Source organism: Saccopteryx leptura, chromosome 9, assembly GCF_036850995.1.
Source record: "Saccopteryx leptura isolate mSacLep1 chromosome 9, mSacLep1_pri_phased_curated, whole genome shotgun sequence".
Classification (NCBI taxonomy): Eukaryota; Metazoa; Chordata; class Mammalia; order Chiroptera; family Emballonuridae; genus Saccopteryx; species Saccopteryx leptura.
In genome coordinates this window covers 10,538,494-10,554,195 of record NC_089511.1, presented here as the reverse complement: position 1 = coordinate 10,554,195, position 15,702 = coordinate 10,538,494, and the positions used below count along the sequence as shown (strand labels likewise).

The following is a 15,702-nucleotide window of genomic DNA, read 5'->3' as shown; positions in this document are numbered from 1 at the left end:
TCTAGGAGTCCCCCGAGATAGTCTGCAAACTGCAAGGACATCATTCCATGCCATTCCAAAGGGAGAGACGCAGGCTTTCCAACAGACTGGAAAATGGAGTTTCTGGCCCTGACCCCCTCTAAGGGCTAAGGACCTCTCATCGTGAATGTTCCCGCTCCAGCGCCCTCCCTCCCTCTGGTGGTTAGAGCAAGCCCAGTCCTGAAACTGGTGAGGGTGGGGTGTCACCCCACAGACAGGGGGCTGCCCTAATGCCATGCTCTCTCCCTCCCAGTACTTGGCCTTCTTCGAGTTCAACAACCGCCTGGAATCCGTCCTCAGCAAAGCCTACGTTTACAGGTGAGACCCCTGCGCGCACACGCACACACGTGCACACGCACACACGCACACACGTGCACACGCACACACGTGCACACACGCACACACGTGCACACGCACACACGTGCACGCACACACAGCACTCCCCACCCACATCGCTCTCCCTGACCCTGCTTCACCGGAAGCCAGGCCTCTTCCTGGTCCTTCTCTGAGGGATGTTTGTTTTTTCAGAGAACCAGGAGTGTCTCATTTCCCCCAATTGTAAGGCCTCACGTAGGTCGACATGCACAGCTCAGCTGCATTTCCAGGTAGCCGAGCCTCGTTCTGGGCTCAGCTGAGGGGACTGTACCCCTGCTCCAGCTTCTCAGACCCAGGGGAGCCAGTTGTACAGACTCAGTGGGCCATCTGATGGATGTCCAAGGATGGAACGCAGGACCAGCTGGGCCATGCTGGGGGGCAAAGCTCCTCTCCACCTCTCTCCTGGATTGGCACTTCTGCCCACACCTGTCCCTCTTCTGCCCCTCCCCACGGATCCACTGCCCCCGCACTGTCTACACGTGCAGCGCAGCCCTGCGCCAGTCCCAACCCCTGCTCTTGACAACGCCGTTCAAGCCCCACCATTCCTAAGCAGTGCAGTCTGGAAGGAACATCTGGTTGGCTCCATCTGGCCACTGCTGTTCTCATTGGCCAGCGTCCACCCCGCCAGGCAGCTGGGCGAAGCCCGCAGCTCCAACCAGGGCATCTGTGGGGTGGGCATCAGGAGAGGCGAGGACTGACTTGTTCCCTGCGTCCCCACCCTGGGTGAGGGGTCACGGTCGCTCTTTCTGCCGCTGTGTTCACGCCTGTCCTTCGTCTGCAGGGTCATCAGGACCACGGCCTACTTGCTCTACAGTTTACACTTGAACTCGTGTCTGTATTACTGGGCGTCAGACTATGAGGGCATCGGCTCCACTCACTGGGTTTACGATGGTGTGGGAAACAGGTGAGCCGCAGCCTTCCTCCGGGGGCCGTAACTCATCACACAGAGACTCCTATAAAGAAGCCCCGTTGATGCATGTTGCCGGGGCCTCCTCGACCCCACGGCACCTCTGACACGACTAGGTTGAAGGGCCAAGTCTCCAAATCCTCCCTAAGCTAACATTTCCTGAGTACCTGCTGCATGCCAGGGAGGCACAGACGTGAGCAAGACCTTACAGGGGTCCCCAAACTTTTTACACAGGGGGCCAGTTCACTGTCCCACAGACCGTTGGAGGGCCACCACATACAGAGCTCCTCTCACTGACCACCAATGAAAGAGGTGCCCCTTCCAGAAGTGCAGCAGGGGGCCGGATAAATGGCCTCGGGGGGCTGCATGCGGCCCGCGGGCCGTAGTTTGGGGACGCCTGTTCTAGAACAATCCTTCAGCATCCCAGAGTCTAGGAGGGCTGTCAGATGTACTGCACATGTGCATACATACCCACCCTAGGGCATGGCTGGGAGGGTATGGGGCCAGAAAAGCCTCAGCACAGCTCATGGGCACCGCTGAGCTCGTGGGAACCTACCTGCCAATCTAGAGAGCTGACGTACACTGTGGGACATGCTCAGATGATGATGATGATGATGATGATGATGACGATGGTGATGATGATGGTGATGATGGTGATGATGGCAGCAGGCACTGGAGAACAGTTCTAATGTACCCGCCCTGTTCTAAGCACGTAACATAGTCATTCACTCCATCCTCCCAACAAAGACACAAGAGAGTTATTTCATCACCCCCATTTTACAGATGAGGGTAAACACATATGCAGCGACTTCCCAGGGTCACACTGTTCCTAAGTTAGAAAGCTGGGGTTTGAACCCAGGCTGCGTGACTACAGTCTTCAGTGTTGCATCACCTGCCCGGTGCTGTAGAGGTGGCACAGGATGGTCAACTCTGAGAGTTTCATCTTGGCCTTGGTAGGTGGAAAGAAGGGGCAGGAAGCCCCTGGGGGAGGGAGCAGCATGAAGAAAGGGGCAGGGTTTGCAAGGGAACAGAGTTAAGGAGCTGGGTATTGGAGGGTGTGTGCCCTTGTGGTGTTACCTGGGAAGGTAGGCGGGGCCAGCTTGCCCAGCAGCCTCCCTACCTGAGCAGTTCCAACCTCACCTTAGACCTTCACTGGCCAGTGCTGTAGCCACTGGCTGCACAGGTTACCAAGCACTTGAAATGCAAGTGCACTGAGATGCGTGGGACAGACTGGCTTTCTAAAGAAGTTCCTGGCTCTCCCAAGCTTCTCAAAGGAGTCTATGCCCCAATAAGCTAAGAGCCCCATCCTGGGGCTGGGCCAGGCGCATTCATCATGGGCCGGCCGGGGAAAGAGTGTCCCGCAGGGAGGGGAGAACAGGCCACAGCTGCCCTGTCTGGGACTTCCTTCTGCAGGGACTTCCTTCTGCAGGGAGCTCTTCACGCTCAGCGGTGGAGGGACACCCTTTCTTGGCAACACTATTCTTTTCCAAATGAAACCCTACAGGGAACCCCAAAATATGCCCAAAGCACAAGTAGTGAAGGAGGATTCCTCTAGAAGTCCAATACCATGGGTAATAATAATTTTCAAAACAGCGACCATTTGTGGAGTGCCTGCTATCGGCTGGGGCTTGAGGACCCAAGTTCCTCTCTATCTGGGTCCTCATCCTGCTTCTGCTTAGCCTGGAGCGTGCAGGGGTCCCCACAAACCCAGCAACATGGCAGACAAGGATTTCAGGGAGGCCCCGAAGATGTGCCCTGCCAGTGGAAGATTCCACCAGTCAGGAAGGGTTTGGGGGAAAGTCTGAGGTTTGTGGACATCACTCCTGTTTTCTTTCTGTTGACCCAGCAGTTGCCAGGCAGCATCTAGCTTCAGTCCCATTCAAGGCTGTTTTGTGCGCCCTCTGGTGGCCAGGACTGGTATGACAGAGGACTTAGCAGGGCCGGTCTCCGTTGTCCTGAGATTTCCGGGCTCCAGAGGGTCATGAGTGCAGGGCAGCCGAAAGCCCTGCCCCAGGCCATGAAGCTTGTCAAGAGACAGAGGCCCCTCTCCTGCTTCCCTTCTCCCTTTATCACGCTTGCTTGCCTGTCCCCATTAGATTGTGAGCCTCTTGAGGACACAGGGGAGTCTATTGTTCGCACTGCAGGCACGGGACAGGGACCAGCCACCCGTGAAGGCTCTGAGGGCTGACATTTACTGAGTGCTTCGCTTGGGACACGTGTTCTAGCACCTTATTCTGTCCTCATGACCGCCTGTGAAGGATGTTGGGTACTTCTGCGCCCACTTTGGGAGGAGGAGGCTGCGGGTTGGGGAGACTGAGCCATCGTCCAGTTTGTGCCGCTGGAAGGTGGTGGAGCTGGGTTCACAGCCAGGCTCTCCGGCTCCAGAGCCCACATTCTGACTACGATGCTGCAGAAGAAGCTGGTGGCTGGCGCCCGGGGAAGGGCTGGCTCGGGCCATTCTCAGACTCTTGCTGCTTTGTGATAATAAGACAAGCTCGGGGCTTTGCCTGTGCCTTTAATCACACAGCGGGGCTCCATCACCCATAACCCCTTCCCACTGGCTCACACATGTGTGTCATGCAGTTGCTGATGGTGGGGTGACAGCGCCGAGGAGCAGATGACACCCTGGGTTCTAATCCCAGCTCTGGAACTTGAGAGTTGATGACCATGCGTGTTCCTTTTTCTTCGGGGGCCTCAGTTTTACTATCTGGAAAGTAGGTGGGCAAGGGAGAGGGTCAGGAAAGGTGGTCCTGGAGAGATACTCCGACTTTGACGAGGCTCTTGCTTTTCATGAACCAACGTGAGAAGATAGCAAAGGAAAGGCTGGAACGTGACAGAAAACAGAGGGAGATGGAGGGAGCCCCGCAGCAGGCGTCGGGGGCCCTGCTCTGTCCCCTTGACAACTCTTCCCAGCGATCACCCGGAGCCTCAGTGTCCACACGTGTGCGTGGGGATGACCACATGTCTCTGTAGGGTCGGGGGCCCTGCTCTGTCCCCTTGACAACTCTTCCCCGCGATCACCCGGAGCCTCAGTGTCCACACGTGTGCGTGGGGATGACCACATGTCTCTGTAGGGTCGGGGGCCCTGCTCTGTCCCCTTGACAACTCTTCCCAGCGATCACTCGGAGCCTCAGTGTCCACACGTGTGCGTGGGGATGACCACATGTCTCTGTAGGGTCGGGCGGAGCCACAACAAACCGCCAGCATCTGCGAACGGCCCCGCAGACTGCAGCGAGCTCTGTGGTCATGGAGGTTGTCTTTCTCGCACTTCGAAGCTGTAAAGGGTTGTCATTCTTACACGATACACATCGTCAGAGCCGGGCCACCCAGGGCCCTTGGTGACCGAGCTCCCTTCCTCTTCTCTCCCCAGTTACATTCGCTGCTACTACTGGGCTGTGAAGACCCTCATCACCATTGGCGGGCTGCCCGACCCCAGGACGCTCTTTGAAATTGTCTTCCAGCTGCTGAACTATTTCACGGGGGTCTTCGCTTTCTCCGTGATGATTGGACAGGTAGCTGGGTCACTCTCCTGCCTGCAGGGCCTCTCTCCCTCCCCCTGCTGACCGGAGTGTCCTCGTCTGTGCCCAGGCCTTTTGGACTAAGCCCAGGCAAGAGTCCTGGACTTTGGGTCAGGACAGTGGAGCGCTGGGGCCGATTCCCTCTGTGAAGTGGTGTCCATTTGAAATGTCACTTCCTTGGGGATATCTTGGAGAGCTGGGCTGAATGGCTTTCTGTCAAGGCTAAGGATTTGGAGTGTTTCCTTAGAGAGAACCCCCCAGGGCTTTCTGATGTGCTGGGGGGCGTATCTCCTATTCTCATCACTGCGGGAGGTGACAGGACCGGTCCTCAGATTACCTTTGAGGGGCCTCACCCTGCAGAGCAGCACATGGACATATTTCCTCCAGCGTGAGGTCAAAGGGGCCTCCAGCACCGAGGGGCTGTGTTGTACCAGAGTCAGTCCAACCCAGTGAGGCGAGGGGCCAGGAGCAGAACCCCCCACGCCCCCATCCCCTTCTCACCCGGGGTAGACCTCCCCCTGTCCTCAAAGACTTCTCAGTGTGTGGACGTGGGTCTCCCTCTCTCTGATCACCCCGCCACGTCGAGCACACACCTCTGGTCTGAGTGGAGTAGATGTGCTCGTGACACACGTCCCCAAAGCCCATGCGATGGCCCCCTTCTGACCCAGCGGCTCCTTTACCCCTCCCGTGCCCCAGATGAGGGACGTGGTGGGGGCGGCCACCGCCGGGCAGACCTACTACCGCAGCTGCATGGACAGCACCGTGAAGTACATGAACTTCTACAAGATCCCCAGGTCCGTGCAGAACCGCGTCAAGACCTGGTACGAGTACACCTGGCACTCCCAAGGCATGCTGGGTAAGACTCCCGTTGCTGGCGCCCGGCCCTCCCGGGCCCTGCCCTTGTCCTGTGTCCCCAAGGCAGGAGCCCCGGGCCTCTCTTGGCTGTGGTCCCTGCATGTAAGTGAGAGGGGCCTAGGAAGGCCCGCGAGGTGCCCTGAGCTGGGCCGTCAGGAGACCCTGGAGCCATGAGGGCTTTCTCTGCACACCTGCCCCACCTCGCTTCACCCCGACCTTGAAATGATCCCGTCAGAAATGCAAGTAACAACTGAGTCAGGAGGAAAGGAAGGCTCTCTCTCTCTCTCCACATACATAGTCATATGTATCTATTTCTTTGTAAACGTGCCGGTGCCGTGCGCTGCTTCTGGAATCAGCTGGCTGTTATGTGTTGAACTCACGGCTGTTCCTGCTCTCCTGTCCGCGAAGAGGTGTGCTCGGTTCTTACAGAGTGGGACAGTCTCACCCGAAAATCGTTTCCTATTGCAGTGAAGTTTTCACAGATTCTAAATTGAACCCTTAATGACATCTGAATATGCTAATCATGTGTTAATTGTTTAAAACTTTTCGGTTTCTTTTCTATCTTAGGGATCTAGTCATTTCGTTCTCAGAGCCTGGAAGCCAGTTTGGAGGGCTCTGGAAAGCCCGTAGGCCACCGACTGAGCCTAGAGCTCCTTCCCCGACTCCCTCAGCCAATAGAAGGGCTTTATTTGCCTCTGTGGGGCTCCCTCTGGTCTCCAGGAAGCCGCACCTCATCCCCAGGGTGTCCTGAGCTGGAGGTGTTGACCGGTCTGTGGACAGTGAGGGCTAGGATCTTCATCCCTATCCGCTGCCAGTGCATAGGACTCTCAGGTGCACAAAGCCTGTTCACCTCCATCGCCTCATTCCATCCCAGTGACGGCTTTGGGACATCTGTATTGTTACCCCCTTCCCCAGGGGTGCACATTAGGGACCAGACCTTGAACCCATAAATAATTGTGGTGCAGCGGGAGGGGCATCAGGGTTGGGGACAGGTGGTGCCTTTCTTGTCTGCGGTGGCCAACACTCACCCGATGCCAGCCTCTCTGCTGGGCACCACAGGCCTCATGGTGGACAGACGGCCCGGCCCTTCCTGTCCTGGGACAGGCTCTGGAGCCCCACAGCCTGGGGGGGGGGATCCTGAGGCCACCCCCTGAGCCGCAGGGCCACGGGCAAGTCACTGCTTTCCTGAGCCCCCCCTTCCTCGTCTGTAACGTGGGGATTATGGTAGCGGCACCACCTTCTGGGCTGCTGGAGGGAATGAACAGAATCATCTTTGGAAAGGTTTCTGTAAGAGTGCTCAAAGTACTTTCGTTCTTGCTAATGGTGTTGTAATAGTGTGAGGAGGGAAGAGAGATCTGGAACAATTGCGGTAAAGGGTGTGATAAGTGCCCCAACACCGGGAATGTTAACATCATATAGCTGTTGGGAGGGGATCTCAAGGGAAGGCTTCCTGGAGGAGGTGACATTCGTGCTGATTTCTGAAGAATGAGTAGGAGTTAACCAGGAAAGTGCACGCCAGGGAGTGGCACCTGCAAAGGCAAGAGAGGGTACTGTCCCAATCTCCAGCCATCCTGCGTGGCAGAGGAGCGGTGTGGCCGGGGCCAGGTGCCACGGTGTGGCCGGGGCCAGGTGCTGTGTAGAGCCGGCCCCCGTGTTGGGGAGGATCCTGGCTCTGCCTCTGACTCTTGCCAGGGTCTCGTTTGCAGATGAGTCAGAGCTGATGGTGCAGCTTCCAGACAAGATGAGGCTGGACCTCGCCATCGACGTGAACTACAACATCGTCAGCAAAGTGGCGCTCTTCCAGGTATGACCCACCCAATGCCCTCACCCTCGGGGCTCGTGGAAATCCCAAGCCCGCGCCCTTCTCTAAACAGGGGCTCATTTCTGCTCCTCTCCGGGACAGGGCTGTGACCGACAGATGATCTTTGATATGCTGAAGCGGCTTCGCTCCGTCGTCTACCTGCCCAACGACTATGTGTGCAAGAAGGTGAGGGCCTGACGTGGCCACGGTGCGGTCTGGGATGGACTCCCCCCAGCTGCCGAGAGCTGGGCCAGAGGGGGTGCCTGTGGAGGCCCAGCGGGGTTCGGGGGCCCAGGGAGAGCGGGATTGTCAGGGAGGGGGAAGCGCGGCCAGAGCTCCGTGCACCGGTCAGCCGGCCCCACGGCTCTGGGCTGGTTGGCATAGGAGGCTTCATCCAGCTCCGGGCATGGGACTCAAACATGTCTCAGGCCTGCTCCCTGGACGCAGGACCGAGGAGGCCAGGGTGAGGAGCCCCACTGTATGGGAAAGGAAAGAGAGAGGCTTATGGAGGGGCAGGGCCTCAGCTGTGTAGATGGAACTGTTTCCAGGGCCTGGGCCTGCTATCGGGAAATGGGGCAGGCGGAGGGCGAGGACAGGACCAGAGCTGCAGACCGATAGCCCTTGCCTAGATGTTTGTGGGCGGTTTCCCCTAATCTTAAAAAAATAAGTTTGAATGAGTCCCCAACCTTAAAAATGAAAAGTTTTATATAAAAACCCAGATTTCTGGCTGAAAACGGACTATGTGCTAGCACTGATTGAACCCCATATTCCCAAACAGTGCGAGTCAGCCGGGGTGAGGAGGGGCTGCCCCGCAAGGGGGACATCGTCCTCTCTCCTGATGCCACAGTCCCCACCGCTCCCCACTGCCCCACACCAGGCTGACTTCACTCCTTTGCATCACCCGCCTGGTCCTGGAAAACACCTGGGTTTGAATCCCAGAGCTAGACAGTGTCTAGGGCCCTTTCTGCTCCCACTCTCTGGGATTCAAGGTGAGACCAAGGTCACTGGGTGAGTGAGTGGTCGGCAGTGAGGGGACAGGAAACAGATTTCAGGCCTCTTGTTCATGCTGCCGTGTGAATATGGGGGCAAAATATTGCCCACGCAGCCCTTATAAGACTCAGAAACCCCCAGCCCAACGAGTGCCCTGTTTTCAAGTTGTGTACTTCAGTGAAGTTTCTGGAAACAGAGAGCTGGGGGAAGGAGGGGAACGTGTATTATATATGGCTGAGAACTTAAAGCTGCAGCCTTAGAGACCTAGAGGGTTTGGGTGCAATTGTCTGACATTGGCACTACGTCCTAGCTGTGTACCCTTGAGGAAGTGGCTTGCCCTCTCTGAGTTTCTCTCTTCTCATGGGTCAAGTAGGGATATCGAGAGTACCTCTCCGTGGGTGGTTGTGTGAATTGCATACGATCAGCACACGGAGTTTGGCCCTGTGCCCGGCACGGAGTAGCTGCTGTCATCCTTGTGGGTGATGCACAGTTTGCTTCTGATGAGAAAAAGTGAAATCAGGTTGGAGAGTTTGCGGTGGGAAGGGCAAAACGAGCGCTTGGTGGGCATGTGTGAATGGCGCCCTCTGCTGTCCGGTTTTGCTCTGCGATGATTTTACTGAGACACCCTGGGCTGGTTACTGAGGCGAGGGTGAGCTCTTTTAACCCCTCGCATTTCAGCCCTGTGTCCAGTTGGACACAGAAACAGGGGAAGGAAACTTTCTTCCTGTTTTGTTGAGAAGGCCATGCACGTATGAAATATCCAGGAAGTGTTTGTCAAATGAGTGGGGGTCATGCTCCCCAACCCACAGATGGAGAGACCGAGGTCCCACAACACACACCAAAGTTGGTGGCAGGGCTGGACCCTGGGGCAGGTTCCGCTGCCACACTGTGCCACCAGCCTCTGGCTGCTTCTGTGGTTGCTTCTGACGGCGGCAGAGGGACTCCCCCCTCCTCTTTCCAGGGTGAGATAGGCCGCGAGATGTACATCATCCAGGCGGGGCAGGTGCAGGTCCTGGGCGGCCCTGACGGGAGGTCGGTGCTGGTCACGCTGAAAGTTGGATCTGTCTTTGGAGAAATAAGGTCAGAGGGGACAGCTGGCAGGAGGGAGGGGACCTGGGCAAAGGCTGGGGGAGGGCAGGGGGATGGTCAGCGGGCGCGACCTCATCCCCAAGGGCCCCGGGAGGGTCTGAGTGAGGGCCCTGCTGTGGATGCAGCCCTAGCGCCCGCTGACATGCGCAGGGGACACACGCTCTCACCTGCGTGGGCTGCCATGGTGCTCGCGCAGGCATGGAATCAGAGACTGTCGTGTGATCAGAACCACGGGCTCCGAAAGGGTCTCACCCCTCTCCTTTCTCACCCCAGCTTGCTGGCTGTGGGCGGTGGGAACCGGCGCACGGCCAACGTGGTGGCCCACGGGTTTACCAACCTCTTCATTCTGGATAAGAAGGACCTCAATGAAATTCTGGTGCATTATCCTGAGTCTCAGAAGTTACTCCGGAAGAAGGCCAGGTACTTTGTTTTTTTTTTGTTTTTTTTTTTTTTTCTCTTTTTTTCTTTTTTTCATTTTTCTGAAGCTGGAAACAGGGAGAGACAGTCAGACAGACTCCCGCATGCGCCCGACCAGGATCCACCCGGCACGCCCACCATGGGGCGACGCTCTGCCCACCAGGGGGCGATGCTCTGCCCATCCTGGGCGTCGCCATGTTGCGACCAGAGCCACTCTAGCGCCTGAGGCAGAGGCCACAGAGCCATCCCCAGCGCCCGGGCCATCTTTGCTCCAGTGGAGCCTTGGCTGCGGGAGGGGAAGAAAGAGACAGAGAGGAAAGCGCGGCGGAGGGGTGGAGAAGCAAATGGGCGCTTCTCCTATGTGCCCTGGCCGGGAATCGAACCCGGGTCCTCCGCACGCTAGGCCGACGCTCTACCGCTGAGCCAACCGGCCAGGGCCGGTACTTTGTTTTTTAATTTAATTTTTATTTTTGTATTTTTTTTTGTATTTTTTTTCCTGAAGCTGGAAACGGGGAGAGACAGTCAGACAGACTCCCTCATGCGCCCGACCAGGATCCACTCGACACGCCCACAAGGGGGCGACGCTCTGCCTACCAGGGGGCGATGCTCTGCCCCTCCGGGGCGTCGCTCTGTTGAGACCAGAGCCACTCTAGCGCCTGGGGCAGAGGCCAAGGAGCCATCCCCAGCGCCCGGGCCATCTTTGCTCCAATGGAGCCTTGGCTGCGGGAGAGGAAGAGAGAGACAGAGAGGAAGTAGAGGGGGAGGGGTGGAGAAGCAGATGGGCGCTTCTCCTGTGTGCCCTGGCTGGGAATCGAACCCAGGACTTCTGCACGCCAGGCCGACGCTCTACCGCTGAGCCAACCGGCCAGGGCCTTTTTTAATTTTAGAAAGAGGCAGGGAGGTAGAGAGACAGACTCCTGTGTGCACTCCAACCAGGATCCACCTGGCAAACCCACTAGGGGGCGATGCTCTGCCCATCTGGGGCTGTTGCTCCATTGCTTGGCAATTGAGCCACCTTAGTGCCTGAGGTCAGGCCATGGTGCCATCCTCAGCATCCGGGGCCAACTTACTTGAGCCATTCGAGCCAAGGCTGTGAGAGGGGAGGGGTAGAGAGAGAAAGAGAGAGAAAGAGAAAGGGGAGGGGTGGAAAAGCAGATGGTCACCTCTCTTGTGTGCCCTGACTGGGAATCGAACCAGGGATTTTTCACACACCAGGCCAATGCTCTACCACTGAGTCAACCAGCTAGGGCTTTATTCTTACTTAAAAAATCCATTAATACTTTTGTGTCCCTTTCTAAAAGACTAAGATGTTCACGTAACTGTACTACCGTTATCAAAATCAGGAGCATCCATGTTGGACCAATGCTGTCATCTCAGCCCTGATCCATATCTGGGTCCTGCTCACTGTCACCACAGGGTCTGTCTGTTATCCCTTCTTCGTTTTTCTCCTTTTCTACTCCTGGACCAAGTCAGGGACCCACTGCTATGTTGCCAAATATCTTTTATCTCCTTCGACCTGGGGTCCAAGTTCCAATCTTTCATGACTTTGCCCTCTCTGAAGAGGACAGGGCAGTTACGTTGTTGATGTCCCCCCCCAGTGTGGGTTTATCTGACGATTCCTCACGCACGTGTTTGGCAGGCGTCATTCGGCAGGTGAGGTCGGGTCCTTCTTGGGGCGCGCGAGGAGAGGCACGTGACAGGGGTGTCTCCCAATACTGACGATGTCTACTTTGATGACTTGGTTAACGTTTCTGTGCTCTGACATTACGGTTTTCCTCTTGGTAATTAAGAACTAATTAGTGGGGAGTCACTCTGAAGCTCCGTAGATCTCCTGCGTTTAGCTCTCAGTGAGGGTGTCTCACGGTGATCACCGCGATGACGGCGGAACGGTCCCTTTCTGACTCCACCACGCCTTCTACATTTATTAGCTAGCATTCTACCACAGGGAGGTGCCTTCTCTTCCCTCCCAATTGTTTATGTACCTATCTGTTCACATCAGTGTGGATTTATTTTATTCCGTGAATATCCTGTTACGATCATTATATTGATGCACCAATTGTTCCGGAGTTGGCTAATGGGCACCTCTTCAGGCTGGCATTAGGGACCCTTTGTGACATGCCATATTTTAGCACTTTCTTGCTTATAAGCACACAATATAAGACACCCTGGGCCAGGCATGACTAACATATGGCCCGCAGGCCGGTTCCGGCCCACATAATGAGTTTATGCAGCCCGTGATTAAATTTTTAATATTCTCCGCACAACGCACTGTGGAAATGAAATAAGTGGTACTTGTAAATCGTTATACATAAACTACGATATCTTCAGTCATCTTCAGCTCAACTTATATTTGTGAACAAACTTTTTCTTTAATGAATCTAAATAAAAGTAGAACAAGATCAAGATTGAATGATTTACATTTGGAGGCTGTGTTAAGAATAGCTACTACAAGTATAGAGCCAGATATTAAAAAAAATAATAGGCGATGCAAAGCGCCTCAACACATCACATTAGTTTTTTTGTTATTTGTTGTACTAAAGTACTTACATTTATTCATAAACAAATTACATAATAAAATCTTGTTTACTTAAACCAGGGGTCCCCAAACTTTTTACACAGGGGGCCAGTTCACTGTCCCTCAGACCGTTGGAGGGCCGCCACATACAGTGCTCCTCTCACTGACCACCAATGAAAGAGGTACCCCTTCTAGAAGTGCAGGGGGGGGCGGATAGATGGCCTCAGGGGGCCGCATGTAGCCCACGGGCCGTAGTTTGGGGATGCCTGACTTAAACGAATCATTTTTGTATTTAACATTTTTTAATTTTTTTATTTTCCTGAAGCTGGAAATGGGGAGGCAGTCAGACAGACTCTTGCATGCGCCCGACCGGATCCACCCGGCATGCCCACCAGGGGGCGATGCTCTGCCCATCCAGGGCGTCGCTCTGTCACGACCAGAGCCACTCCAGCGCCTGGGGCAGAGGCCAAGGAGCCATCCCCAGCGCCCGGGCCATCTTTTGCTCCAATGGAGCCTCGGATGTGGGAGGGGAAGAGAGAGACAGAGAGGAAGGAGAGGGGGAGGGGTGGAGAAGCAGATGGGCGCCTCTCCTGTGTGCCCTGGTTGGGAATCGAACCTGGGACTTCCATACGCCAGGCTGACGCTCTACCACTGAGCCAATTGGCCAGGGCCTGTATTTAACATTTTTTAATTTTAATATTTCATCCAGCCCGTGAAAAAAGTTTTCTTTCTAATCTGGCCCGGGGGCAAAACCTGTTGGCCACGCCTGCCCTGGGCTCATCTTGTACATTTCCTGCTGCAGCCCTGCAAACAGCCATTGCCCCAAGGGGCCTTGGCTCCTTTTACAGGGGAATGGTTTTTAGAAACCAAGATCTGAGTACTAAGTGCGCTCATTGCCACAGGGTTGCTCATTGGCCTCCTTTATACATACATACCTGTGTGTATAAGTACAAATATATAGAGACACACTCACACACATTTTTACATACACACATCCACATACATATATAAATATAAAATATATGCATACACACACACACACATACAGGTATATATCAGCATCTGTTTTTTCTGTTTGTATCTATCGATATTTAACAGTTCAGTCCAACACCAGAGTTCACTCTAATCTCCTTCTCCATATTTATAAATTCCTTCTCTATCACTGAGATACTTGATTCCCTCCATCCCCATCACATCAGGACAGAGAGAGCAGCGTCAGAGTTACTACCTGGTACCACTGGAAGAAAGAAAAACTTCGAATAGAGTTTGATTCTTTCTGTCCTTAGCCGGGGGACACGTGATGTTAAGTGTGCATCCAGCGTCCTGTGGATTAGTTCTCCTTTCCTCCCGAGTGTGGTTATTTTGTCCCTTTGCAATACAGCTGGATTTGTGTGTTTCAGTCTGCACTCCGTTCTAGGAATCCGACTCTTATTGTGGTTTTGAATATATGGAACGTTACCACAGTACTGAAAGTCAACCCGCTACCCAGCGGGATCCTCAGAAAAGGGTCCCAGCTTCCCCTACCCGTTGCCACACCCCCACATAGGAACCCAGTCTCATTCGTTTCTGCTTTTTTCTGCCTGTGTTTTCTTTTGCAAAACCGGGCAGACCCAAGAACGTTTTCTGATCTCTGTTTCTGTCGTGCACAAGAGGTAGTTGCTGTAGATTCTCTTTTGCACTTTGCGATTTTTTTGCACAAGGGCCATAAATCCTGAAAAGCATTTTCCATAGAATGTGCTCATTTGTAAATCATTCCTGTGAGTGGGCATGCAGGCTACTTCCAATAGTCTGTAATAGAGGCAGGGCTGCATTAAAGCATCTTGTATATCTGTATTTTGAATTGTTGGGGAGTATGTGACTTCTCAGAAAAGCCTATCTTTGCTTTCAAACCCTTAAGATCCAGTTTTTAATTGCCCAGTGGAGGCCACAGGATCTGGGAGGAAACCCACAGTAGGCTCGGGCAGCTGATAGAGCTCAAATCTCATCCAAGTGTGATACTGGTGTGTGATCTTAGAAAAGTTACTTAACTTTTCTGGTCTCCCAGTTTACTTCCCTGTAAAATAAGAGTAACCGTAAATAAAAAGCTGTCTGTGAATGTCTCCCGTTGGGTGCTTGGCCTATGGGACAGCCCAATAAAAATGTTAATAATAATCATTCCTCTTTATCCATTAAAATCCCTGTATAATTTTTCCATTGGAGAAAGACTTTTTTAATTAGCATATTCTTATTTTCCACTTCATTCTATGAAAGAACACCATACACAAACCGCACAGAGAGTGGTCATGATCAAAGGAACTGACTCACCAACGTCGATTCATACAGCACAGTCATGTATTAAGTACATAGTGTGAGGCCCTGGGGGCATCGAGGCCAAACAAAAGCTGACACTCTGGTGGGGGACAGTGGAGAAGTGAATGGTTATGTGATGTGTCAGCTGGGGATACAGACTGTGAGGAAACATAAAGCCACAAGAGGGGACCAGTTGATGGAGGGAGCTAGTTGAGATGTTAGTGAAGAAAAGCCCTTCTGAGGAGGCGGCCTTTCAACTGAGACCTGCACAGAATAAGGGAGCGAGCTGGGGCACTGCCTGCAGGGAAGGGCATGCCAGGCAGAGGGAACAGCATGTGCAAAGGCCCCAGGGACGCACAGGCTCAGTGTGTGTGCAGACCAGCAAGAAAATGAGCTTAGATGGATATGAGATGGGAGAAGCCGAGGGACTGAGACTGGGTAGAGCCGATACACGAAGCCTCATCACGGCTCTGGCTTTTACTCTGAGGGGAAGAGGAGGGGTGCAGGGCTTTACCCAGAGAGGTGACTTATTGTGACTTGGGTTTTCACAAGATCCCCTTGGCAGCTCCCAGGTGAGTGGAGAGAGTGTAGCTATTAGAGTGTAACACCCACAAAGCACTGGGGTTCCCCGGGGAAGGAGGCTGCCCTGTGACTCATTTTCCCTGGCTGTTCTCAGAGAAGCCCCTGGGCTCCTTCACAGGCTGATCGACCCGAACTTTCCCCAGGAAATCGCCCCCTTCCCCCTCCTCTCCTGAGACACAGGGGAGCGTGGTCAACACTCGGTATTCATGGATCCTGTATTTGCAATTTGCCTGCTCACTAAAATTTATTTGTAACTCTCAAATCAATACTCAAGGGGACTCGCGGTCATTCGCAGACACGTGCAGAGCAGTGAAAAATTTGAGTTGCCCAGAATGCGCGTTCCAAG

General features: G+C 54.3%; 1 protein-coding gene across 1 annotated transcript in view; it reads left to right on the top strand.

The window, feature by feature from the left end:
* CNGB1 (cyclic nucleotide gated channel subunit beta 1) overlaps positions 1 to 15,702 on the top strand; it is a 72,362-nt gene that overhangs the window by 47,353 nt on the left and 9,307 nt on the right. Inside the window, exons 27-34 of the mRNA XM_066350176.1 lie at positions 272 to 336; positions 1,175 to 1,297; positions 4,671 to 4,812; positions 5,515 to 5,674; positions 7,380 to 7,477; positions 7,577 to 7,660; positions 9,426 to 9,544; positions 9,827 to 9,973. Of these exons, the coding sequence (XP_066206273.1) occupies positions 272 to 336; positions 1,175 to 1,297; positions 4,671 to 4,812; positions 5,515 to 5,674; positions 7,380 to 7,477; positions 7,577 to 7,660; positions 9,426 to 9,544; positions 9,827 to 9,973 (938 nt within the window). The remainder of the gene's footprint in view (positions 1 to 271; positions 337 to 1,174; positions 1,298 to 4,670; positions 4,813 to 5,514; positions 5,675 to 7,379; positions 7,478 to 7,576; positions 7,661 to 9,425; positions 9,545 to 9,826; positions 9,974 to 15,702) is intronic.